The sequence below is a fragment of the Dicentrarchus labrax genome, unplaced genomic scaffold, assembly GCF_905237075.1.
Source record: "Dicentrarchus labrax unplaced genomic scaffold, dlabrax2021, whole genome shotgun sequence".
NCBI lineage: Eukaryota > Metazoa > Chordata > Actinopteri > Moronidae > Dicentrarchus > Dicentrarchus labrax.
Genome location: NW_026136706.1, coordinates 348288 through 375636, shown reverse-complemented (window position 1 = coordinate 375636; position 27349 = coordinate 348288). Strand labels below are relative to the sequence as shown.

Sequence of the window (27349 nt, the reverse complement as noted above, 5' to 3'; positions counted from 1 at the left end):
ATTTAGGAAATACAGCCTCACAGAATCCAACAGGAGACAGGAGACAGTTTCTTCTTCAATTTCAATTCAATTAAATTTTATTTGTATAGCGCCAATTCATAACAGAAGTTATCTCAGGACACTTTTCAAATAGAGCAGGTCTAGACCGAACTCTTTAACATTAATTACAGAGACCCAACAGTACCACCATGAGCAAGCACTTGGCGACGAGGGCAAAGAAAAACTGCCTGTTAAAAGGCAGAAACCTAGGACGGATCCTTCGGCTCTAGGTGGGTGGTCGTCTGCCTCAACCAGTTGGGGTGAAAGAGAGAGAGAGAGAGAGAGACAGACAGACAGACAGGTGCACAGCAACAACAGTACTGGCAATGGCAATCTAGCAGGACCATGGCAGGAGGCTCCACCAGGATCGATAAGAACCTGCGAGACGAGAAAGCACAAGAACTCCGGGGAAGAAGTGAAGTTAGTAACATGCATTAATGGAACATGAATGAGTGCAGAAAGAGACAGGAAGAGAGGAGCTCAGTGCACCATGGGAAATCCCCCCGATAGTCTAGGCCTATAGCAGCATAACTAAGGGATGGTTCAGGACTCACCTGATCCAGCCCTAACTATAAGCTTTATCAAAGAGGAATGTCTTAAGCCTACTCTTGAATGTGGTGAGGGTGTCTGCCTCCCGAACCACAACTGGAAGCTGGTTCCACAGGAGAGGAGCTTGGTAACTGAAGGCTCTGGCTCCTGTTCTACTTTTAAAGACTATAGGAACCACAAGTAGCCCAGCATTCAGAGAACGTAGTGTTCTATATAGGGTATATAATAGGGTACTATGAGCTCTTTAAGATATGAAGGGGCCTGACCATGAAGAGCTTTATAGGTGAGGAGGAGGATTTTAAATTCTATTCTACATTTTACAGGGAGCCAGTGCAGAGAAGCTAGTACAGGAGAGATGTGATCTCTTTTTCTAGTTCCTGTCAGTACTCGTGCTGCAGCATTTTGAATTAATTGGAGCTTCTTAATGGACTTATTGGGGCAACCTTATAATAAAGAGTTGCAGTAATCCAGCCTAGAAGTAACAAATGCATGAATTAGTTTTTCTGTATCTGTCTGTGATAGGATGTGTCTAATTTTTTTAATATTACGTAAATGAAAGAAGGCAGTCCCAGAGGTCTGCTTCATGTGGGAGTTAAAAGACAAATCCTGATCAAAGATAACTCCAAGATTCCTGACAGTGGTGCTAAAGGCCAAGGTAATGCCATCTAGAGTAACTATATCTTTAGACAGTGAGTCTCTAAGGTTTTTGGGACCAAGAACAAGAATTTTGTTTTTTTCTGAGTTTAACATCAGAAAATTGCAGCTCATCCAGGATTTTATGTCCTTAAAACATGTTTGTAATTTAGATAATTGATTAATTTCATCGGGCTTGATCGATACATATAACTGCGTATCATCTGCATAACAGTGAAAGTTAATGGAGTGATTCCTAATAATGTTGCCTAAAGGGAGCATATATATAGTAAATAGTATTGGTCCAAGTACAGAACCTTGTGGAACTCCATGACTAACTGTAGTATTTATTGAAGATTCATCGTTAACATGTACAAACTGCAAACGATCTGATAAATATGACTTAAACCAGCTTAGTGCGGTTCCTTTAATGCCAATTTGATGCTCAAGTCTCTGTAAAAGAATATTATGGTCAATGGTGTCAAATGCAGCACTAAGATCTAATAATACAAGTACAGAGACAAGTCAATTGTCAGAAGCAATCAGAGGGTCATTATTAACTTTAACCAGAGCTGTCTCTGTGCTATGATGAACTCTAAATCCTGACTGAAAATCTTCAAATAAACTATTGTTATGTAGAAATTCACACAACTCTTTGGCGACTACCTTCTCCAGAATCTTAGAGAGGAAGGGGAGGTTAGAGATTGGTCTATAGTTAGCTAAAACCCCTGGGTCAAGAGTGGGCTTTTTAAGAAGGGGTTTAATTACAGCTACTTTAAAGGACTGTGGTATATATCCTGATAATAAAGAAAGATTAATCATATCCAGTAAAGAAGTGCCAATTAAGGGAACAACTTCTTTAAGCAGCCTAGTTGGGATCGGGTCTAATAGACAGGTTGATGGCTTCGATGAAGAAATGATTGAAGTTAACTGATGAAGATCGATAGCAGAAAAAGTCTAAATATGTATCTAAGTTTACATTAGCAAAAGTCCCTGAACTTGGAGAGCCACTGATAACTGTTGATGGCAGTTGGTGATTAATCTTCTCTCTAATAGTAATAATTTTATTATAGAAGAAGCTCATGAAGTCGTTGCTACTTAAGTTTATGGGGATATGTGGCTCAATAGAGCTGTGACTCTCTGTCAGCCTGGCTACAGTGCTGAAGAGGAACCTAGGGTTATTCTTATTTTCTTCTATTAGTGCTGAGTAATAGGCTCCTCTGGCATTACGGAGGGCCTTTCTATACGTTTTAAGATTATCTTGCCAAATTGAGCGATATTCTGATAATTTGGAAGAGCGCCATTTCCTTTCAGATTTCCTAGCTATTTGTTTTAACTGGCGGGTTTGGTCATTGTACCACGGTGCTAGTCTCCTATGTTTTAATAATTTCCTTTTTATAGGAGCGATAGAGTCTAATGTTCTTCGTAGTGAGCCTGCAGCACTATCGACAAGATTATCAATTTCAGAGGGACTAAAGGTGTTATAGGATTCTGTTAAATTCAGACATGGCATTAAATTAAACACTGAAGGAATCTCCTCCTTAAATTTAGCTACAGCACTGTCAGATAGACATCTGCTGTAGGAAGTTTTGCCTAATGGCTTATAATCTAATAGTATGAATTCAAAAGTTATTAAATAATGGTCAGATAGGAAAGGATTATGTGGGAAGACTATTAAATGTTCAATATCAATGCCATATGAAAGAACGAGGTCAAGAGTGTGATTAAAACAATGAGTTGGTTTATTTACACTCTGACAGAAGCCAATTGAGTCTATTAATGATATAAATGCATTACTAAGGCTGTCATTGTTAACATCCACGTGAATATTAAAATCACCCACAATAATTACTTTATCCGATTTAAGGACTAAACTTGATAAAAACTCTTTAGAATTCAGATATAAAATCAGAGTACGGTCCAGGAGCGCGGTACACTATAACAAATAGAACTGGCTGCAGTGTTTTCCAGGATGGGTGAGAAAGACTAAGAACAAGGCTTTCAAATGAATTATAATTTAGTTTAGGTTTAGGGTCCATTAAAACGCTCAAATAATGTATGGCTTCTTGTATTTGACGTTGCAGTACCCTCAGATGATCTGCCATGTGTGTTGTTTTGTGTGTTTGCAGATTGTCAGGCTGTATGATCACAGAGGAAGGATGTGCTTCTCTGGCCTCAGCTCTGAGCTCCAACCCCTCCCATCTGAGAGAGCTGGACCTGCGCTACAATCATCTAGGAGACTCAGGAGAGAAGCTGCTGTTTGGACTGGATGATACACAATGGAGACTGGACACTCTCAGGTATGAACTTTTCTTGTTGGTTGAAGCTACAGTAGATATAACATTTACAGAGACCCAACAGTACCACCATGAGCAAGCACTTGGCAACGGGGGGCAAAAACTGCCTGTTAAAAGGCAGAAACCTAGGACAGACCCTTCGGCTCTAGGTGGGTGGTCGTCTGCCTCGACCAGTTGGGGTGAGAGAGAGAGAGAAAGAGAGAGAGAGAGAGAAACAGACAGAGAGATAGAGAGAGATAGAGACAGAGAGACAGACAGTTGCACAGCAACAACAGTAGCAACAACTACACTAATAGTAGTAGTGACTGATGATAATGAACATGACAACAGCAACGATGGGGGACAATGAGCAGTGACAACAGCAACAACATTAACAGTAGTAATAATAATACTAATAATAATACACTAATATCAGTGATATTAGCAATGGCAGTCAAGCAGGACCATGGTAGGAGGCTCCACTAGGATCCATGAGAACCTGCGAGACGAGAAAGCACAGGAACTCTGGGGAAGAAGTGAAGTTAGTAACATGCATTAATGGGACACGAATGAGTGCAGAAACAGAGAGCTCAGTGCACCATGGGAATTCCCCCGATAGTCTAGGCCTATAGCAGCATGACTAAGGGATGGTTCAGAACTCACCTGAGCCAACCCTAACTGTAAGCTTTATCAAAGAGGAACGTCTTAAGCCTACTCTTAAATGTGGAGAGGGTGTCTGCCTCCCGAACCACAACTGGAAGCTGGTTCCACAGGAGAGGAGCTTGGTAACTGAAGGCTCTGGCTCCTGTTCTACTTTTAGAGACTATAGGAACCACAAGTAGCCCAGCATTCAGAGAACGTAATGTTCTAGTGGGGTAATAGGGTACTATGAGCTCTGTAAGATATGAAGGGGCCTGACCATGAAGAGCTTTAAAGGTGAGGAGGAGGATTTTAAATTCTATTCTAAATTTTATAGGGAGCCAATGCAGAGAAGCTAGTACAGGAGAGATGTGATTTCTTTTCCGAGTTCCTGTCAGTACTCGTGCTGCAGCATTTTGAATTAATTGGAGCTTCTTAATGGACTTATTGGGGCAACCTTATAATAAAGAGTTGCAGTAATCCAGCCTAGAAGTAACAAATGCATGAATTAGTTTTTCTGCATCTGTCTGTGATAGGATGTGTCAATTTTTTGTAATATTACGTAATTGAAAGAAGGTAGTCCTAGAGGTCTGCTTTATGTGGGAATTAAATAACAAATCCTGATCAAAGATAACTCCAAGATTCCTGACAGTGGTGCTAGAGGCCAAGGTAATGCCATCTAAAGTAACTATATCTTTAGACAGTGAGTCTCTAAGGTTTTTGGGGCCAAGTATAAGAATTTTTGTTTTTTTCTTTGCCCCCGTCGCCAAGTGCTTTCTCATGGTGGTAGTGTTGGGTCTCTGTAAATAATGTTATAAGGAGTTCGGTCTAGACCTGCTCTATTTGAAAAGTGTCCTGAGATAACTTCTTTTATGAATTGGTGCTATACAAATAGAATTGAATTGAAACTGTCATTATATTCCCTGACGATAATACATGAGACAGATAATTTTTGACCAAATCAGGTTCCTCAAATCAGAACCATAAGAAGTCTCTAACGTACTGTACTCACTGCAGGTAGGAGGAGCTTTGTGCACATGCCCTGGTTCCACGTAGATCTCTCCTCATGGATGATGCCATGGCGCTCATTTCGACAAGTGGCAAAGAGGCATGATGACAAACAGTGGGGAAAACTTTTGAAGGGATACCACCGTGGTATCCACACACCGCGTGTGTTTGTGTGCTGTAACATTAGCTACTAGCCGTGTGGCATTTCCTTTTCCGTGTTAATAGCAGTCAATGTGATCCAGGAGTAATAATCCAAGAGGAAAACATGCACAATACATCCAAAACATGACATTTTGTTAATAATATCAGAACTATGTTTTCTGAGACTTTTAGAGGTTTTAGAGGGTTTATGGCAGAGGTCTGGAACCAAAGACTGCTTTTGAAGGGGAACTCAAAGAAAAAGGTTTTGTGTGTGTCAGATGTTGTCTTCTTTCACACACACCAAATTCCTGTGGCTCATGAGGAGACTTTAGGGGGAGTGGCGATGTACATATTTTGTATCTGTGTATGAGAGTGCTGGTCTAACCCCCCTCCTCCTTTCAGGGTGGAGCCTGCTGGAATCCGATGGTTGAGACCAGGTCTGAGGAAGTGTAAGTGTGAAAACAAAGCAGCACACATTCAACCATCTTCACACTGTAATATCACTCATTCACATCTCTGATGTCATCATCAGAGTGTCAATAAATGATCAGATGATAGATCAATAACTGCAACTGTATTGTGTCTTGTTCTCTCTAACAGATTCCTGTGAACTCACACTTGACACAAACACAGTAAACAGAAAGATCAAACTGTCTGACAACAACAGGAAGGTGACGCTTGTGGAGGAGTATCAGTCATATCCTGACCATCCAGACAGATTTGACAAGTGTCCTCAGCTGCTGTGTAGAAATGGTCTGACTGGTCGCTGTTACTGGGAGGTTGAGTGGAGTGGAAGAGTTTCTATATCAGTCAGTTACAGAGGAATCAACAGGAAAGAAGATAGTACAGACTGTGTGTTTGGAGAAAATGATCAGTCCTGGAGACTGATCTGCTCTGATGGTGGTTACTTTGTCTGGTACAATAATAGTAGAACATCCATCTCTTCCTCCTCTGTCTCTAAGAGAGTAGCAGTGTATGTGGACTGTCCTGCTGGCACTCTGTCCTTCTACAGAGTCTCCTCTGACTCACTGATCCACCTCCACAGCTTCAACACCACATTCAATGAACCTCTCTATCCTGGATTTGGATTTGGGTTCTTGTCTGGTTCCTCAGTGTCTGTGAGTTCTCTGTAGGAGGGATAGTCTCCTCTGTTAGAGAAACATTAACCATATACTTGATCATTTGGCCTCATTGTCAAAGTGAAAATGAACAGAGCCTTCAGTTACCAAGCTCCTCTCCTGTGGAACCAGCTTCCAGTTGTGGTTCGGGAGGCAGACACCCTCACCACATTCAAGAGTAGGCTTAAGACATTCCTCTTTGATAAAGCTTATAGTTAGGGCTGGATCAGGTGAGTCCTGAACCATCCCTTAGTTATGCTGCTATAGGCCTAGACTATCGGGGGATTTCCCACGGTGCACTGAGCTCTTTCTTCCTCTCTCTTTCTGCACTCATTCATGTCCCATTAATGCATGTTACAAACTTCACTTCTTCCCCGGAGTTCTTGTGCTTTCTCGTCTCGCAGGTTCGTATCGATCCTAGTGGAGCCTCCTGCCATGGTCCTGCTAGATTGCCATTGCCAATACTGTTGTTGCTGTGCACCTGTCTGTCTGTCTGTCTCTCTGTCTGTCTTTCTCTCTCTCTTTCTCTCTCTCTTTCTCTCTCACCCCAACTGGTCGAGACAGACGACCACCCACCTAGAGCCGAAGGATCTGTCCTAGGTTTCTGCCTTTTAACAGGCAGTTTTTCCTTGCCCTTGTCGCCAAGTGCTCGCTCATGGTAGTACTGTTGGGTCTCTGTAAATAATGTTATAAAGAGTTCGGTCTAGACCTGCTCTATTTGAAAAGTGTCCTGAGATAACTTCTGTTATGAATTGGCACTATACAAATAAAATTGAATTGAAAATTGAATTGAATTGAATTGAACAGGGAAATTTGGTTTGATTCTGACTGCAAAACCATTAGGAAGACATTCAGAAAAGTATTGAACCAAAATGTAGGACCTTGTCATCGTATATTATCATCACAAGAGACTTTTCTTTTTGGTTTCTTAATTCCACACTCATCATATTATTTTGATTCTTTCCCTGTTCAGAAAGGTCTCTCTCTCTGACTTTTTCACCCAAGAGGGGAGGTGGGGAGGTGAGACTGTGGCGCTGACAGTCTCCTGCAGAGAGCCTGGTTCTTTTCAGATTCACAGATGGTATCTCTAGGTGTCAATTTGTTCATCCTCTTCAACAGAACACTGACTCCTCCATAGATCAGAACGACACTTCACACTTAGGCTCTGGAAACCGTTGTTTTCCTACAAGAGATGTGTGATAATTTAAATGCCTTTTTAATTGCAAATCCCTATGGAGTGGACATGGAATGTGTTGCATCTCCTTTGATCTAAATTGTACCACCTCCAGAGAGAGGTTCCTTCAAGTTAATTTATGAGAGGTCCATTTACTAGAGGACATTCCAGTCTATAGCAGTAACCACATTTGCACGGATAAAGATTTAGTTCTGTTGTAGTATTATTGTAAAATGTAATCTTCTCAAAATCAACAGATTGCCATCCAGCATGAGAAGGTCGCAAATGTAATGCTTTTCTGATGTTCACATTCCCAGGTTGGACTAAGTTACAAAATCATGTGTAAAATGTCTGAATGTTTGATGGAGCCACAGTGCCACCTTTTTTTTGCTGAGATTCTGGTATAGCATAAGGTATCCTCAAAACGGACTTTGTTTTATAATTGTGTTTTATTCCAAATGGTAAATGCCTGACACATAATTTTATAACAAGAATTAAGCTAACACTATACGAAATATGTACAATCTATTAGTGTTGCTTTATATGCATGTTTGTGATATTTTAACTAGTTCTGCTTTTATCTTTACATCAAGTCATTTCAGTTATGTTATGTTAAAACATGTAAACTATGTGTTAAGTCATGGTGGGTTCTGTGAATGGTTAATTATGATTTTGAAACTTTAAAACGCCATAGTAGTAAGTTGATAAAGTTACAAATATCAAAATATCGCTAAAAGAAGTGACGCGATTAGCCTTTCCAGATACGCCTCTAGACTAAAACATATATATAATATAGACTCCGGTCACTCCCTTTTTTCTTACCTTTACACTTCCAAAACTTTCTTCTTAAATTTGCTTTGGATCCATTCGTTATTTACTCTCATTCTACTTTTAATTTCCGTACTTTACTTCGTTTGAGACACGTGTTGAATTTTTCCTCACGTAATAGTTTGCGGTGCTGAAGTACTTTTTAGTACTTTTATTTTGAAGGCTCAAGACACGAACAAAGTTAATTCTTTTATAGGTTTTTTTTGTTTATATATATTGTCAAGTATTGTCGCCTTATTCACAGAAGGTGAATTTAATTTAATTCTTGGATTTACTGACTACAGAGGATTCGCCAGGCCAGCGTTATGTCCTACAGTTATTTTAGACAAGGAGTTGGATTAGTTCATAATCAAAGCTGAAGACCAACCACTCTGAGAAACTTTTCTTAAGACATTTATCATAAGCCAGAAGGACATCGCATTGGTTGACCGCTCAAGGAGACGTATAAACGTTTCAGCCGGACAAGGACATTATTCTCCAGACTATCTGCCTCCAACACACTCAAAGCGCCAAGCCACGCTGGGCCTTGGGCTGGAGCGTTTACTGGTATCGGTGACGACATGTTCTTGGACCTGTGATTCTGAACAGCAGCTGAGCAGTACGAGCCTGAGGAGAAAGATCCTGAAGTCCCTCCATCTCTACTAAAAAGTAGGCTGAAACCCACATAAACTGCCGGGGTCCCACACACTTCCCAAGAGTTGGTGTCTGTCTGTGAGCTTTGCTTCACATAGTTTAAGCTTAGAAGAATTTTCGATTAGGGCCTTGTAGTTTTAAAATGTACTCCCGTAATATTTTCAATTTATTGCCGTATCACAAAATCCACCATTGCTCCTGAATCACCCAATATTAATAATTCATTTACTGTCCATATATTCTGTTACTTGTTGTTGTTTGAATTGTCATGTCATGCTATTTACTCTTCATTAATTTTTAGTTAATAAACATATATAACCATATGTCTTTGTCTGTGTAGGTTGATTTGATGTGGGGAAATCGATGAATCGTGTAAAGAAATCACTATTTTGGAATATGAGATTGAGCAAAGATTTTGAAATTTAATAAATTGATTTGAAACTGATTTGATTAGATTTGTCGAATAATTTCCTCCGGATTATTCCAGTAACTAAACAACGGAGGTGGTGCCCCATTTACGAGTGTATTATTAATCACCAGTGAATAATTACCTTTCTTATTAAATAGTAGTGTAACCCCTACAAAAACCACAGGTATGCAGGCAAATGAGAGGTAGAAAATTTAATTGGCCATCATAAAGATATGCAGGCGTGGCAATGGATGCAGGCATGGCAATCCCACATTAACTCCCACATAAAGCAGACCTCTAGGACCGCCTTCTTTCATTTACGTAATATTAGAAAAATTAGACACATACTATCACAGACAGATGCAGAAAAACTAATCCATGCATTTGTTACTTCAAGGCTGGATTACTGCAACTCTTTATTATCAGGTTGCCCCAATACGTCCATTAAAACGCTCCAATTAATTCAGAACGCTGCAGCACGAGTACTGACAGGAACTAGAAAAAGAGATCACACCCTATTACCCCACTAGAACATTACGTTCTCTGAATGCTGGGCTACTTGTGGTTCCTATAGTCTCTAAAAGTAGAACAGGAGCCAGAGCCTTCAGTTACCAAGCTCCTCTCCTGTGGAACCAGCTTCCAGTTGTGGTTCGGGAGGCAGACACCCTCACCACATTCAAGAGTAGGCTTAAGACATTCCTCTTTGATAAAGCTTATAGTTAGGGCTGGATCAGGTGAGTCCTGAACCATCCCTTAGTTATGCTGCTATAGGCCTAGACTATCGGGGGATTTCCCATGGTGCACTGAGCTACTCTCTTCCTCTCTCTTTCTGCACTCATTCATGTCCCATTAATGCATGTTACTAACTCCACTTCTTCCCCGGAGTTCTTGTGCTTTCTCGTCTCGCAGGTTCTCATGGATCCTGGTGGAGCCTCCTGCCATGGTCCTGCTTGACTGCCATTGCCAATACTGTTGTTGCTGTGCACCTGTCTGTCTGTCTGTCTCTCGCTCTCTCTCTCTCTGCCTCTCTCTCTCTCTCTCTCTCTCTCTCTCTCACCCCAACTGGTCGAGACAGACGACCACCCACCTAGAGCCGGAGGATCTGTCCTAGGTTCCTGCCTTTTAACAGGCAGTTTTTCCTTGCCCTTGTCGCCAAGTGCTTGCTCATGGTGGTACTGTTGGGTCTCTGTAATTAATGTTAAAGAGTTCGGTCTAGACCTGCTCTATTTGAAAAGTGTCCTGAGATAACTTCTGTTATGAATTGGCGCTATACAAATAAAATTGAATTGAATTGAATGTAGATGCAGTGTCGGGTAGCTCTTTCAGACATTTTTGTTTCAGTGTTTTTCCTTGTTAGCTTTATGAATGAAAACAGTGAAAATCTGGGTTTTACTTGGGGCCAGAATACCATTGTTGGTAGACTGGTCCATCCACCACCATTACAAACCAGCCTATAGAGCCTTCATCATGTAGCCCAGAATACCATCGTTGGTAGACTGGGCTCATTTATTTTGACCATCTGCAACTTATTGTCTCCGGTCTGCAGTAACCCAGTTTAGAGGGTCTCATTGAGGCCAGCAGGGATCCCTGTTTTTAATCTGGCAATCCAGAGTCTCTCGGCCCGCACTCTATGGGCTGCAGACCAATGAGGGTGGCCTTCCAGGCCTGAAATTATTAGATTATCTGCCCCATGTGTCCGGAAGTGGTCATATAAAACAGACACCTTAGTAGATTTTTGGATGTGGTATAGGTGCTGTTGTAGCCGGTACAATAGTTTATTTAGTGTTTAGTCCCTTTCTCCTTTTATGTCTCAATTACACCTTATTGGTGTATGTTTTTCTGGTCCAGGTTACCATTGCTAGTATCCTGGGCACTTTAGTATTTTCTTTACTCTCCATTATTTCTTATAGCCTCTGTAATTCTGATTTGAGAAGGGACAGTAGTTTTGTTTTTTTGTTTTTTTGTTATTGTTGGACCAGAGTTGGATCACCACCACAAGTCATAAGTGCAAAAACAATAAGTGCCATATCCAAAATTATTTACAAAAGACATATATAAATCAAAAGGACAAAAACATGCAAAGGAAATACAACATGCAACAAAAAATATATAATGGAATCCTCCTCTGGTCCACCAAATATCAAGCCCATGATTTTGTTATTTTAGTTCTTTGGTTTTTATCTGTTTTGCCTTTTGTTGTTTTTCACTGTCTGAAAAAAAGATTGTTTTTAACCAGACAATGCCCGCCTAGGCTTTTAAAACATGATTCAATCCAAATTACACTCATCACGCGTTTTTAATAAAGTTTTTAGCGTATCTTTGGTGTATATTCTAAATTTCATTTAATCCATGGGGTACAAAAGTTTTTAATCTCTGAATCCATCTTTTCTCAGCAACAAGTCTCTGTCCCTCTGACCAATTCTGTCTCATTTCCAAACCTGATATAAATAAATTAGCAACATCATGATTCCTAAAGTGTGTGTACAACTCTGATATTTTATCCTCTCGACCAATGCAATACAGGTGTTGTTTAAGGCGTTTTGAAAGTTCATTTTGGGTTTGTCCAACATATAGTTTATGACAAACATCGCACTTGATCACATACACCAAATTCTTAGATTTCAGATCCAGTTGGTGAACAATAGGAAAACCCATATCTGAATGTCTGTTCAAAATGTATTTGATTGGCCAAAAGTGTTTTTCATAGTTGTTAGTTGTTTTCCTGTCCTTGAGCGAGGCATGGACCAAAAGATCCTTCAGATTTTTATTCCTCCTAAAAGCCGAGATAATTTTGAAGTCCATCAGCGGTTCAGCAACATTTTGTAGTCTTGTGAAGTTCGTTTTTATCAATGTGTTCAATCTCAAGGATGTGGCAGAGAAGGTGGTAACAAAGGAGATGATTTTTCTTTCCCCTTTGCTCTCCAAAGCCACCCTGTTTTGCATTCCTTGCGTTTCTGTTTTTATCAGATGGAGGAAGGATCTACTATAACCCCGGGTTCTGAGTACTTTAAAGAGTGTTCTTGTTGCCTTTTCAGCGTCCTCTACTCTCGTGCATATCCTGTTAAATCGTATCAATTGTGATTTCACAATTCCCCAAAAAGTATGACGAGGATGATAGCTGTCTTTGTGCAAAAGAGCATGCGTATCTGTTGGCTTGAAGAACACTCTTGTACCCAGTTTCCATTCCTCCGTCTGATCCCTGATAAAATCACCTGAGTATCCAGAAACGCCAGCTCTTCTGGTTGAAGATCGAACTTGACTGTAATGGTGCTGTGATGGTTATTTAAAATGCTGATGAACTCCAAAAATTCTGACTTCGAGTAAGACCAAATCCCAAAAATATCATCTAGATATCTGAGGTAGATTAAGGGCAATTTTGGGCACTTGGGAAAGACAGTTTGCTCCCAGCCCGCCATGTATATATTTGCGTAGGCTGGGGCAAACTTCTTTCCCATTGCTGTTCCATGTACCTGCAGATATATCTTGTCGTCAAACTTGAAGTCATTTTTGGTCAGGCTCAGTTCCAGGAGCTGGAGGAGCAAATCATCCGGCCTTTTCTGGTCCGGGTATTTGTTGAAGGTCTCTCTGACCGTTTTCAGACCCATTTGTGTGTTGATGTTAGTGTACAAATAGTCAATGTCCACAGAGAAGAGCACTGAACCAGGAGGAATCCTCATCATTTTGATCTTATTGATGAATTCATATGTATCCTTGATGTAACTTGGATGTTGTTGTGACAAGGGATTTAGGTAGTGATCTATATACTCTGATACTGCATATGACTCACTCCCACAGTCTGATACAATCGGACGTCCAGAGGGGATTTGATGTGGGACAGGCCACGTCTCTGGATCCTTATGGATCTTTGGGAGATGATAGAATTTACGTGGTCGAGGTGTGTCTGGTCCAAATAAGTAGTTTCTTTGTTTGGCCGTGATGTATTTTTCCTCATATAATTTTGTCACCAATTCTCTAATCTTCCTCTGGGTTTCAATTCAATTCAATTCAATTCAATTTTATTTGTATAGCGCCAATTCATAACAGAAGTTATCTCAGGACACTTTTCAAATAGAGCAGGTCTAGACCGAACTCTTTAACATTAATTACAGAGACCCAACAGTACCACCATGAGCAACACGTTTCCTGCTGCAATGTGTGAGAAAGTGATTGATAATGCAGAGTATTATTCAATTGTCTCTGAGCCTCCAGTAAATACTGGGTCCTGTCTAAGATCACTATCTTTGATCCCTTGTCAGCTGGTTTTATCACTATATCCTGGTTCTGTTTGAGTTTGTTCAGTGCTCTTCTCTGTGGACACGACAAGTTGTCCCTCTCCTTCGCTATGCTCAGTCTCTCAAGGCCCCGGCCATCCTCCTCCACCAGCCCCTGGATGGGTTCCGGCAGGGAAACCCAATGCGGTTCCCATCCAGAGGAGCTCCTAAATGGATCCGGGGTCGAGTCTGTAGCATAGTCGAAATGGTGTAACAATTTAAGGGTCCTATGATAACGGTGTAGATCTCGTCTTAGATCATCCCTATCCACTTCCAGTGGAGTCGGGATGAAAAACAGTCCTTTCTCCAAAAGTTATTTTTCTGTCTCGCTCAGTGTGAAAAGAAGTGATAAATTTAAAATGTTTGATTGTGTGTTTTCAACATCGGGGGTGAGTAATCTCGGTGCCCCCGACGCTAGTTTAGTTGTTCCATCCAAGTTTTTAGAATGTTTTTAGCAGTTTCTGATGTCCAATGAACTGGGTCATGTGAGTGGACTTTAAAAACACTATCATCCAGCAAATCGAGTGTTCTGTAGGTTTTTCTGATGTGGTTGTTCATATCCCCAATGAGTGATTGCACTGTCCGCGGGAGTTGTTTAGAGAGGTGTATCTGAGGATAGATAATTTGGGTTAGGGTTAGGTTTGAAGTTGAGTGATATTTGAAGACAGAGTTTGTTTATGGTGCGCTGGCCTGGGAGCGTGTGGTCCGTTGCCTTCCACCCGCCTCCCTGGAAATAAAATTCAACTGGAGTTTTGGTCGTAGCAAATAATATGGGTATAAGTGGGACAGATACATATAATAAAAAATATCAATTAACCACCACATGACAAAATCAAGTATAGCCCAGAATAAAATATTCTAGACTAAGAGTACAGGATGTGTTTTTCTTCTTTTTTCCAACAGGTGCGGCCCAGCACGAGCGATGGTGTGGCGGCGGATTTTCAAAAGAAGAGTATATGATCATGGAAAGAAAAAGTTATGGTTATACAGATTGTAATGTTAATACTTTAATGAAATAAACAGGAACAGACAAGAGTGATGTTGTGTATGTTCTTAAAAGATATTGTTTATTAATAAGTCAATTTGATTGTATTTCTTCATATTATTTCTGGCTGTCTATGATGTTCCTTTAGCTGTGGAGGAGAGAAGTTACAGGTTATGGTGATATGTCATGCATTCATTTAAACCATATGGATTTCTGGAGTTTAGTTTCTGAATCCAATTCCCCTCCGCTCTCTTCCTCTGTCCCGGGCTCCAGAAGGGGTTACTCTCTACGCCGAAGATGATGAGATTATTGGAGGGGTGTATTTGAAAATGTTGTACTAGGTGAGTTTCCCGCTCAGCCTTTCTAATGTTATATAGGTGTTGTGAAAGCCTGATGTTAATGCTATTGCCTGTTTCCCCTATGTATATGAATTTACAGAATGTGCAAAGGATGCAGTAAACAGTGTTCATTGTATTCGGCGTGAAGTGTCCCTGGAGTGGATAAGATCTATGACTGTGGATGTTAGTTATGGAAGTGGACAGACGGAAGTGTTCACGCTGCAAATCGAGCCGTACTCCTACCCCCCCGCTGGAAAAGAGCGAGCGTGTCAGTAAGTCTTTTAAATTTTTGTTTTTTCTGTTTGCAGAAATGACTTTATATTTCTGATATAGATCAAATGATTGTTGTGCTTTATTAAAATCATTTTTCCATTTGTGTTGCATAGGGATGCAGATGTGAGAGAAAGTAGTTACAAGAGGGAGGAGGAGGAGGGGCTCCTGCGCAGCAGCGGTCACTTCAAAGGGATCCCCATCCAACTGATGCAGGCACGTGATTGACTGATTATTGGACAGGTCCAGGGAAGCATGGTCAGAGCGAGTGGGAGAGAGCGCGGCCAGTGTGGAGTTTTTAATTGTTCTGAGGAACCGGGTACTGTATCCTCTCTTCCTAAGGCTGCTAAAGAGGGTGCTAATGGCTGTTTGTAAGTGTTTCTCTTCTGAACAAATTCTGAAAAACCGTATAATTTGAGATTTAATGATGCCTTTGTAAGTGTGCTTCGGGTGGTAGCTGCATTTGTGTAACAGCGCATGCGTGTCGGTTGGTTTAAAAAAAACCTTAGTTAAAAGTTTTTTATAGCCTTTGTCTGTAGATTGAAAATATACTGTGGTGTCTAGGAAGTTAATATGTGTGTTGCTTATTTCATGTTTTACTTTGTCCGTTGAGTGTGTTAATGAAATCCATAAATGTGTTAAGGCCATGCGGCCATGCTCTGATGATGTCATCCAAATAACGTAAGTAGAATAATGGTTGTAGTTTGCATTTAGATAAAGCTTCTCTCTCCCACTCGCTCATATAGATGTTAGCATAAGATGGTGCATACCGGTGTCCCATGGCCGTTCCCTGGACCTGTAAGTAGTGTGTGTCATTGAATACAAAATCGTTATTGTTTAAACATAAGGTGAGTAATTGTATTATTTCGTCGTTGGGTGTCGAGTCAACTGGGTATTTGTTCATTACATTCCTAACAGCTCTGAGGCCCATCTCTGTATTTATGTTGGTATAAAGGCTGTCTATGTCAATAGTGAACAGGTGGGCCTGGGGAGGGATGTGTAATTGGCGGATTTTTGCAAGGAAGTCATAGCTGTCTTCAGGTAGCTGGGGTGCCTGTTAGAGAGGGGTCCTAAATATGAGTCTGTGAATTAAGAGATGTTATAAGTGCAACTGTTACAGTCAGAGACTATAGGTCTTCCTGATTGGACCTGGTCTCTGGTTCTTTGTGAATTTTTGGGAGTAATTAGAACTGCCTTAGGCGGGGATCTGTGGGACCGTACAGATAGTCTCTCTGTTTGGCTTTAATATATCCTCTGATATACAAATTTTGTAGTATTTTCTTTATATTAATCTGTGTTTGAGGTTGTATGCTGTAGTCTATTGTTTTATAATGTGATGAATTATTAAGTTGTCTGTTGGCTTCCAATATGTATTGTTGTTTGTCCATGATTATGATTTTTGAACCTTTGTCTGCTGGTTTTATGATTATGTGTTTATGTTTTATAAGTTCAGTTATGGCATGTCTCTCATTTATAGAGAGATTATCCGAACGGTCCACACTATTCGTCCCATGGATTAATACCTGATGGTCTGCTCTGATGAGTTCTTTTGTTGTGCTGTGAAGTTGGTGCCAGTTTGGTTGCCATGTTGAAGGGGCTATAAAAGGTAAGTGTCTTGTACTTTTATTTTGAAAATAATCTATTAGTTTAATTCGTCTGTGGTATGTGTCTATGTCATTGCTAAGTATTTCCATGTTGGTATGAGTGGGTCTGGGGATGAAGGATAGGCCCCTCTCTAACAGGCTGATTTGAGCTGCTGTAGGTGTAAAGATGGTGGACAAATTGAGGATGTTGGCTCGAGACCCCCATGACAAATCTACTGTTGTTGTAGGTAAGTGAATTGGGGTTACCAGTTTGTGTTGTGTAGATGAAATGGGGTGTAAAAAGTTTATAAGTTTAAATCAAGCTGACTGCACCAATGGACGAGGATCCCCTCTGCTGTCTCCGCTGTCCAATGGATGTTATCTGAATGAGTTGTGAAGTCCTTCTCCGGAAGTGCTTCCAGATATGGCAGGTGAGTTATGATGAACTTATTGATTGTGTTTAGATTCTGTTTTTCTATTGTAGATAGTCATGGTGAGTAGTTAATTACAGGGATTCTGATTTCTGCATTTGGAAAGGCCGAGCGGGCTTTATTCATCATCTGTCTTAATTGTTTAATGGATGTTTTTTTAGGGTCCTGGTCCCGGCTATTGAGGCCCACCGAGAGGATCACCAGTTTGGTCTCGGTGTGAATTGGTGTTTTTTCCAGCAACTTATCAAAGTGGTACAATCGGGCACCCGGGTAGCTGTCAGCCTGGATATCAGAGTGTGTGAAGGTAGGTATTCTGTTAATGTTTGAGTCACCCAAGATTAGAATAGGTTTATGGATATTAAAGTGCCATTCTCTTAGTTTTTGGTATTTGTCAGCTCGGTGGCAGGAGGGTTCAGAGGTCAAGCTCATGTCCACAGTTTTGGTGGGAGGGGTTAAATTTCTGGTTCCAAATTGTGTTATATTGGAGGGCTGTGAAGAGAGATCAGAGTTGTAATTTGGGTCTGTCATTTGGACTTTTGGACCTGATTTTCTCATCATTTCTGCTCCCTTATTTTTTACAGTTTCTCCAAAACCCTGATCAATGTGGGCTGAGGTTGTGGACACCAAAGTGTTGGTGGTGTCCTCTGTTGCTATCACCGAGCCGAGTTCATTAGCAGGGTAGGTGGATGTGACTTTGCCACTATGGGGATGAATGTTCTGGTGATGATTGTTTTTAAGTGATAAAGTGTTTGTTTTTTCCAGGCTGACAGCTGGGCCAGGGTGCCATGGCATCTGCCGATCCCTGGGGGCATGACCTGTTGGGAGAGGTGGGCAGTGAGTGAGCCTGTCTATATGATGGCAGGTTAAGTTTGAGGGAAGGAAAAGGGACAGAGGTTTCACTGGGAGGGGGGACCGATGAGGAAAACCTTGGTCTTTTAGTGGACCGTGTGGTCTCTGTTGAGGAGGGGTCCCGGAGATCGGCCTCGAGACTGGGGCACCACACCCTGCAACACCCTGCTGTAGGTGTGTGTTTTCTTGTGTGTGTCCCGTGCTGGGCTCAATGAGTGTTCCCGTGCAGGGGTGTGTAGTTGGTATGTATTATTGCTATGTGTAGTGTTTGTAATTGCTGTATGTGCTTTTTTCTTTGTTTTTGGGAACTCCGGGTCCCCTCCTGTTGCAGTGTGTCGCTCCTCTGTCTGCTCCAGCAAACTTTCAGCAGCATTAACAAAATCCACAGGCTGTGGAAAAGAATGGTTAGATTGAGGGGAAGAAGAGTTAGGGTCAGTGAGATAAACAGAAAAGATATCTTCATCCGACTGGCAGGGAGATGGGGAGGGAGAAGGGGGACATGAGGAAGAATCTGTGTTGAAAAGATAATTCTGTGCTTGTGTGATTGTGTCTGGATCCAATCTGTCTCCATAGCGCCTGCGGGCCCAGTTAGCAGCTACTTTCAGTGCCAGCTGGTCACCTGGTGTGTTTAATAGTGTTTCTATTGTTCCTTTGTAGTGTTTGTTTAATATTTTCATGTTTTCCTTCATCCAGTTGTTAGTGTTGTCTTTAAAAGACTGTGTTGTTTCTACTGTTGGTGCTGCTGGTTTTATAAACAGGGCCAGTTTGGTGACCCGTCTCATCATACCCTGTGGGAAGTTACCAGTTAGGATGACTCCCTCCACAATGTTCAGGTGATGTATAATCTGTATTAATTTAAAGTGATGTTTAGCCAATGTTCTGATTTTCTGATCCAGTGCCTGTCTAACAGGTGAGTTGTCTGTGTGTGTTGTAGTGTGTGTTCTGTACTGAAATCTCTCCCTGCTTGTAGCTCTGTGTTGTGTGTAGTGTGTGTGATGTTGTGGGGCCCTATGATGAAAAGCTGTGTGCCTAGCCGTATCCCCACGGCCTCGCTCCCGCCGGGGCCCACCACCTGCACCCCTGTGATAATGAGCAGAGAAAGAGGCACCCACCTGGTTCCATCTACCTCGGAACTGCTGCTGGTGTTGTGGCCGCGGTCTCCATCCCGTATCCTGGTGTCTCGTGTCTGGACGTTGCCTGAAAGACATGCTGAGACGGCGGGGTTTTGTGTTTCGGGTGGGCGCCGGAGGCGGAAGAGAGCGGAGCAACTCCGGCGGGTGATATTCCTCGGTCGGGAAGTTTAAAACGTAACTTTTAATAAATTAAGTTTAAAACCAACGAAGGTTTATGGAGCCAATAAAAGACTAAAAAAAAGGGTTAAAAAGCAGTGGGCTGACCGGCAGAAACGAGATATTCCGACGTTTCGCAGTGCTCTACTGCTTCATCAGGGAACTGAGTGGTAGAAACAGGCTGCGGTGTGTGAGGGAGCCTTAACAAGGTAAAGAGCCCATTTTCCTTGAGCGGGGCTCCCCCAATCACCGATTGGCACACAGCTGAGGACCCGCCTCCTAATCTTAGTGGGCCTATGTGAAGAGGGGGTGTGAGGGGAAAAAAGGTAAGATAGGTAGAGAGGGAAAAGGGGAGGGGACATAGTAGAGAGGCAGCCTGTGAATGGGAGAAGTAGTTACAATGTATTAATGATTAGTAACAATTGCAACATTGTATGATTGTTAATAGTTTATTTCCCCCATAGGATCGGCAGAGAAATTGCTGAGGTGATCCTCCCGGTGGGTTTATGCAACTGCACATAGTAGACTGTTAATAATTGACAGAGGAGAGAGCGGAGGAGGAGGAATTACGTGCCGGGCCGCACAGAGAGTTTAAACAAACTGTCATGTGGTGATCAAGAGACAAATAAACAAAAATAAAATTGGGGGAAGGAGAGAGAATATGTTATGATTAAAACATTTTTGGGAGTTTTATATATAATATATTATATATTTCATGAGTATAAATGAAATGGGATTAGGATAGAGGAAGTGGATGAGTCTCGGCACCGCGCAGCGGTGTCGAGGCTCCATGCACGGGCCATCCTGCTCCAGATCAGGAAAGCTCTTTATTTGGAGTTGAGGCCTTTGGGGTGTAATGTTTCTAATTTCCTAATCCAAGTCCTCTCGGCTCGGGTTCTCTGTGTGGCATTCCAGCTAGGGTCCATCTGGATGATCGTGGCCCGGACAGACGACCATCCATGGGCCAGAAAATGGCTGACCAGAGGTGTGTGGGTTTCCCTCTGTCTCTGGATATTGTACCTGTGTTGGGTGAACTGCTGTAAAAGCGTGTTTTTGGTCTCCCCAACATACTGCAAGCCACAAGAGAGACATGAGATGAGGTAAACGCAGTTTTTGGAGTGGGGATTACCACATGCCATGGTCTTATAGACCGTTTTATTAGAGTGGCTGCGTATCCACCTGGCATGTTTAAAAAATTGGCCATGGCCCCTGGGTGCAGAGGTCATTAGGGGCTTCATTTTGGCCGAGACCAGGTAATCCTGGAGGTTCTTGTTCTTTCTAAAGGCCGCTATAAACCTGTGGTTATTCAGGTGTCCTGGCCTAAGGACTTTTTGGTAAAAATTGTGTTTGATTTTCCTGCACAGAGTGACCGCTGGCCTGGAATAGGTGGTCACAAAGGGGAGAACCTCCGCCGTATCTAATGGCCTTTTCTCCAGGAAGGTGCTGAGGGCCTTACGCCGGAAGGAGCGTGAATACCCCCTGGTGGCCAGAGCTCTGAAGAGCGTCTTTGTAGCCGCCATGAAATCCCTCTTGTGAGTGCAGATTCTGTGGAACCGAAGTAATTGGGATTTCAGTAGGCCCCTGTATGTGTGTTTTGGGTGGTGACTGTTTGTAAAGAGCAGAGCATGGGTGTCTGTTTCCTTAAAGAAAACTTTAATATCTAATTTATTTGTCTGTTTGAAGTTTGTTCCTTTATAGGTGGTGGTGTCCAAGAAGTCGACCGACGTGGTGCTGGTGGTGGACTTCAGTGTGATGGATGGGTTGTGGTTATTCAAGGTAAGTACAAATTGGTCAAATTCTTCCATGGAGTGGGACCAGATCCCCCAGATGTCATCCAGATATCTATAATAATGCAGTGGTTTTTTGTTGCAGGTTGCCAGGGCGGAGGTCTCCCATTCAGCCATGAAAATGTTGGCATACACCGGTGCAAATTTCTTGCCCATAGCAGTGCCTTTTATTTGTAAATAAAATTTGTTGTCAAATTCAAAATCATTCCTCCTCAGGTTAATGGCAAGGAGTTGTAATAATTCCTTATCTGGTCTTTTTTTATCTGGAAATTTTGTGAATATATTCTTTATGGCCTGAATGCCTTCATCAATGTCAATATTAGTGTATAAGCTATCAACATCCATGGTGAACAGGATGGAGTCGGGGGGGATCTGGAGTTGTTTGACTGTATTAACAAAATGGTAGGTGTCCTTGAGATAACCCAAATGTTTATTAGAGAGGGGATTGATGTAGTAATCAATAAATTGGGCCGTATAGTAGGTCTCACTGTCACAATCAGAGACAATGGGCCTCCCAGGTGGGATTTCGAATGGGACACTCCATTTTGAGGGTTCTTTATGGATCTTGGGTAACAGGTAAAACAATCTGGGCCGGGGGATTGGATTACCCAGCAGGTAGGTGTATTGTTTTTTATTTATGAATTTTTTCTCTAATAATGATTTAATAATTGGTTGCACCATTTTTTTGGTTTCAGGGTAGATAGGTTCCTTTAAGACAGAATAATACTTTTTGTCTGTTAGCTGTCTGTTGCCCTCAAATAAATATTGTTCCCTGTCCATCAATACTACTGCACTGCCTTTATCTGCCGGCCTTATGATGATGTTTTTGTTTTCTTTTAGGTCCTTAAGGGCTTCAATTTCATCTTGGTTAAGATTGTTTCTGATTGGGAATGGCTGGAAATTTTTTTCAAAATAATTAATATCAGCTTGGATGAGGTCCGTGATTTCTGGTGGCAAATTAGACAGGGGGGGGCTCCAATCGGATTTTTGGGTAAAGGGGGTGAACGTCACATCTTTTTTGTTTTGAAAGTAAACATGGAGTTTAATTCTCCTGTGATATTGCTGTAAGTCCCATCTGCACTGCTCAATGATGTGGCTCTGGCTCCCCCTAGTGGGGATGAAAGAGAGGCCCCTGTCCAGGAGTGTGAACTGGGCCTGGGTTAATTTGAATGTCTGTGATAACACCAGTACACCAGGTGTCTCTTTGCCCAGGTGGAGGCCACTTGAAAGGGGGCAGGCCAATCACGTTTGGGCAATGCAGATAAGGTGTTAAACTCCTTATCAATGGAGTCAATGTAGTGATCCCTGAGAATAAGGATTGTTGTATATTCCCAGTTTTTGGCATTGCTCTCAATGAGGAGACGGGCCCCCTCACTGGGGCTGGCCGGTTTAATTGTGGTGGCCAAATTAGTTGTTAATTTGTGGATTGCTGGGGGGGGCTTGTCGGTCGAAACATTTTTTAGGTGGTGGGCCAATGTAATGATTTTTTTCATTATCCTGGCCTTAATGCCAAAATCAGGATCATCAGACTGTTGTCTGTTCCCATTTCTGTTTCTCTCCCTCTTTCCACCCCGTGTGTTGCTTGTATTCCTCCCTGTGTTGCCTGTGTTTCTCCCTGTTTCCCCTGTATTTCTCCCTGTGTTATCTGTGTTTCTCCCTTTGTTCCATGTGTTTCTCCCTGTGTATCCTGTATTTCTCCCTGTGTTCCATGTGTTTCTCCCTGTGTTTCCTGTATTTCTCCCTGTGTTTCCTGTATTTCTCCCTGTGTTTCCTGTATTTCTCCCTGTGTTCCCTGTGTTTCTCCCTGAGTTCCATGTGTTTCTCCCTGTGTTCCATGTGTTTCTCCCTGTGTTCCATGTTGTGTTGTGTCTTGCAGGTTGGTTGTACGGGGCCCTGCGGCTTCCCGGATTTTCAAAAAATTGTGGCCTATAGCCATGCTCCGTGGAACGGTAGCGTTGTGGGTTGTCGTCCCTCCGTCCATGTCCTCTGACAACAGAGGCATAACTGGGACGCTGCCCTGTGGCCTGGTAGCGTTGGCGAGAGCGGTACTGGGCTGAGCGGGGTCTGGGCCTTTCCCCCCGGGGCTGCCTGTAGCGATCACGCCGGTAGGAAACCACCGTCCAGTCCTCTTCCCTGTTCTCACCACGCATTCTGGGCCGTGGGTGAGTGAAAGAAAGGTGGTAAAAAATAAAAAATAAAAATGAAAAGAGAATATTTAAATTGAGGATATGAACAAGCTTTAAACGACGTTTCGGTCTAAGGAATAGACCTTCTTCAGGTTAGCTTGTTCTGTAGGTGTAAAAGTGTTGTAGAGTGAGTGTTCTCTGTCTCTATTCTTCCATGTAGTGTGCTCGAGCTGTGAGAAGCAAGTGGGACTGAGGAGTGGGCAGGCTGGGTATTTATATACAAGAGGGGGGGTGAGAGGGGGGCCAGGGGTGGCCAGCTGCAGGTCGTCACGTGTTTGTACCAACTGCCGCATCCCCTGTTGTCCCCCTCCCCGTGAAAAGTCCTTTTTGAAAAATAATACTTCCAATATTCCCCTAATTTTGCCCCTATAAATGGGTTATTACCATGTAATGCATAAATAAAGACCCTTGAAATTTGTTTTTTCTATTTTCCTTTTCAGGTGAGTGTGTGGGCCCCTTGCAAACCCAGAGGGTGTCTGTGGAGGATTTACAGGTGATTATTAGATAGTTTTTTTCCTTTTTTCTCTCTTTTTTAAGGTAAAGCCTGGTAGGGATTTAGGAGTGTTTGGGGTTTGAGATGGGTGTCCTGGGGGGTGGTTAGGGTTAGGGATAAAGTTCAGGTAGTGGTTAGGGTTAGGGGTTAAGGTCAGGGTCAGGGGTCAATAAGAGGTAGGAGCCTCAGCTGCCTCCTCATGTGCTCCGTTGCTCCCTTGCTCGTTAAAAGATTTATGGACAAATAGAACAGTGAGAACTTGCGAAATTCAAATAGTACATCTCCAATTAGGGTTAGGGTTACCCGATAGGAATAGGGATGAGTGCAACATTAGACATTGGTCTAATGAGCATGTTTCTCCTCACAGGAAGGTTGTAGAGAGTTCAAAGCAGGTTCAATCTGTTCATTTTTTTCCTTCCGCTTCTTTGGGTGTCGGTCTCGACTTCCGGCGCTAGGGTTAGGGTTAGGGGTTAGGGTTAGGGTTAGGTCTTGGGAAAGAAGACTGTCCCCTGTAGGGAACAGTGGGTGCACTCTCCTTCCACCCTCTTCCTCCCCGGTCCTGAAACGGTTGGCGAGCTCGCCCGCGTCTGCCACCCCGTTGGACCAGGGTCCAATCATCATCCAGGTAAACAACCATGGAAATGGTTGTTGTTTGTTTGTTGTTGTTTGTTTTGTGTATTTAAATTTTTGTTAAAAAATAAAAAATAATTTTTTGTAAAATATAAACTATAATTGTTGTCAAAAATAATAATACTACTAATGAACTAAGGAAGGTGTGTCCCCAGCAACGTTTCGACTGTAAGTCAGTCTTCTTCAGGCGAATAGGACACACTAATAACTATGCTGGTCAGTAAGGCTGGTGAGCGATGTGAACAGCTCGAGGTAGAAATGAAAAGTGAGCTCCCACTTGGGCTCCTCCTTTTATACCCTCTATTTTTTTCAAAAGAAATTTTGCATTTAGGTTTTGTAATTTGTAAAATCCTTCTCCTACTCAAGTTTTTTAACCCTGTAACTCCCCAATGAAATGAATTATCACATAGCCAATGTATTTTTATAGACTTTTACCTTTTTTAACTTATTTATTCATACTCTCATGATTGTTTGTAAATTATTATTAATAACATCTTATATTAAACTTATTTATTTGTAACCCTGTAATAGTTTGTACATGATAAATTGTTTTTTAACCCTGTGTTGTCGTAATGATTTTATATAAAGAAGTTTTTATTTTAGCAAATTGTTGTTGTTGGTGTTTATAATTAGAAATAGGGTTAGGATAGAGAAAGTGGATGAGTCTCGGCACCGCGCAGCGGTGTCGAGGCTCCATGCACGGGCCATCCTGCTCCAGATCAGGAAAGCTCTTATTTGAGGTTGAGGCCTTTGGGGTGTAATGTTTCTAATTTTCTTATCCATGTCCTTTCAGCTCGGGTTCTCTGTGTGGCGTTCCAGCTGGGGTCCATCTGGATGATCGTGGCCCGGACAGACGACCATCCATGGGCCAGAAAATGGCTGACCAGAGGCGTGTGGGTTTCCCTCCGCCTCTGGATGTTGTAGCGGTGTTGGGTGAACCGCTGTAAGAGCGTGTTTCTGGTCTCGCCCACATACTGTAGGCCGCACATAAGACATGAAATAAGATACACGCAATTTTTGGAGTGTGGATTGCCACATGCCATGGTCTTATGGACTGTTTTATTGACATGGCTGTGGATCCAGGTGGCATGTTTGAAAAATTGGCCATGGCCTCTGGATTTTGAGGTCGATAGGGGCTTAACTTTGGCTGTCACCAGATGGTCCTGGAGGTTTTTGTTTTTCCTATAGGCTGCTATGAACCTGTGGTTATTAAGGAGTCCCGGATCAATGATTTTTTGTTGGAAATTTTCTTTGATTTTTCTGCACAGAGCGATTGCTGGCTTGGAATAGGTGGTGACGAAGGGGAGTACATCCGACGTGTCTACTGGTTTTGTTTCCAGAAAGGTGCTGAGGGCCTTCCGCCGGAAGGAGCGTACATAGCCCCTGGTGGCGAGAGCTCTGAAAAGCGTTTTTGTGGCCGCCATGAAGTCACTTTTGTGTGTGCAGATACGGTGGAAACGGAGTAATTGTGATTTCAAAAGGCCCCTATATGTGTGTTTGGGGTGGTGGCTGGTCTTATAAAGCAGGGCATGGGTGTCTGTTTCTTTGAAGAAAACTTTAATGTCTAATTTGTTTGTATGCTGGAAATTGATCCCCTTGTAGGTGGTGGTATCCAAGAAGTCGACCGACGTGGTGCTAGTGGTGGACTTCAGTGTGATGGACGGGTTGTGATTATTCAAGGTGAGTACAAATTGGTCAAATTCTTCCATAGAGTGGGGCCAGACCCCCCAGATATCATCCAGATATCTATAATAATGTAATGGTTTTTTGTTGCAGGCTGCCAGGGCGGAGGTCTCCCATTCGGCCATGAAGATGTTGGCATATGCCGGTGCAAATTTTTTGCCCATGGCAGTGCCTTTAATTTGTAAATAAAATTTGCTGTCAAATTCAAAATCATTTCTCCTCAGGTTGATTGCAAGGAGTTGTAATAGTTCCTTATCAGGTCTCTTTTTGTCTGGAAATTTTGTAAATATGTTTTTTATGGCCTGTATGCCTTCATCAATATCAATATTGGTGTATAGACTGTCAACATCCATAGTGAACAGGATGGAGTCGGGGGGGATATGTAGTTGTTTGACCGTATTAATAAAGTGGTAAGTGTCCTTGAGATAGCCGAAGTGTCTGTTAGAAAGTGGGTTGATATAATAATCAATAAATTGGGCCGTGTAGTAGGTCTCACTATCACAATCAGAGACAATCGGCCTTCCAGGTGGGATTTCAAAGGGGACACTCCACTTTGAGGGCTCTTTATGTATCTTGGGCAGCAGGTAAAACAGTCTGGGCCGGGGGATCGGATTACCCAGCAGGTAAGTGTATTGTTTTTTGTTTATGAATTTTTTATCTAATAATGATTTAATAATTGGTTGCACCATTTTTTTGGTTTCAGGGTTAGGGTTAGGGTTAGGGTTAGGGTTAGGGTTAGGGTTAGGGTTGGGTTGGGGTGGGGGTCTCCACCTAAGTGGAGGCCCCCAAAGTGCACTCGCCACCACTGTGGATGGCCAGCTCTCCGTCCCCATCTTCTCAAAAGAGGTTTTATAATCTCACTATCTGAGTTATATTAGACTGGTTCGCCTTTGTTATATGAAGTATAAATATGTGGGTCCTCCTTTTCTCATGTTATGTTCTCTCTCTTGTATGTCAGGTGGCGTTCGCTCGCGACGTTTCGTCCGCTTCTTGGGACTTCTTCAGGCTGCCATGACATACAGGTGGTTTTCTTGTGATTTTAGAGGTAAGTATCCCCTTAAAGTGAGGTAAGTATTCCTATTAGTTGAGGTAAGTATCCCCTTTAGT

At 42.3% G+C, this 27349-nt stretch overlaps 1 protein-coding gene and 1 long non-coding RNA gene across 2 annotated transcripts in view; both read left to right on the top strand.

Annotated features, from left to right (window-relative positions):
• The window catches only part of LOC127365041 (NACHT, LRR and PYD domains-containing protein 3-like), a 32453-nt gene extending 21710 nt beyond the window's left edge, over positions 1 to 10743 (top strand). Inside the window, exons 8-11 of the mRNA XM_051402732.1 lie at positions 3351 to 3521; positions 5688 to 5734; positions 5886 to 6807; positions 10357 to 10743. Coding sequence (XP_051258692.1) covers positions 3351 to 3521; positions 5688 to 5734; positions 5886 to 6418 — 751 coding nt within the window. The 3' untranslated portion in view covers positions 6419 to 6807; positions 10357 to 10743. The remainder of the gene's footprint in view (positions 1 to 3350; positions 3522 to 5687; positions 5735 to 5885; positions 6808 to 10356) is intronic.
• Positions 1 to 26452, top strand: part of LOC127365092 (uncharacterized) — a 54472-nt gene extending 28020 nt beyond the window's left edge. The window contains exons 3-4 of the long non-coding RNA XR_007885112.1: positions 25353 to 26239; positions 26336 to 26452. This is a non-coding gene — a long non-coding RNA (uncharacterized LOC127365092). The remainder of the gene's footprint in view (positions 1 to 25352; positions 26240 to 26335) is intronic.
• Positions 26453 to 27349: the final 897 nt, after the last annotated feature.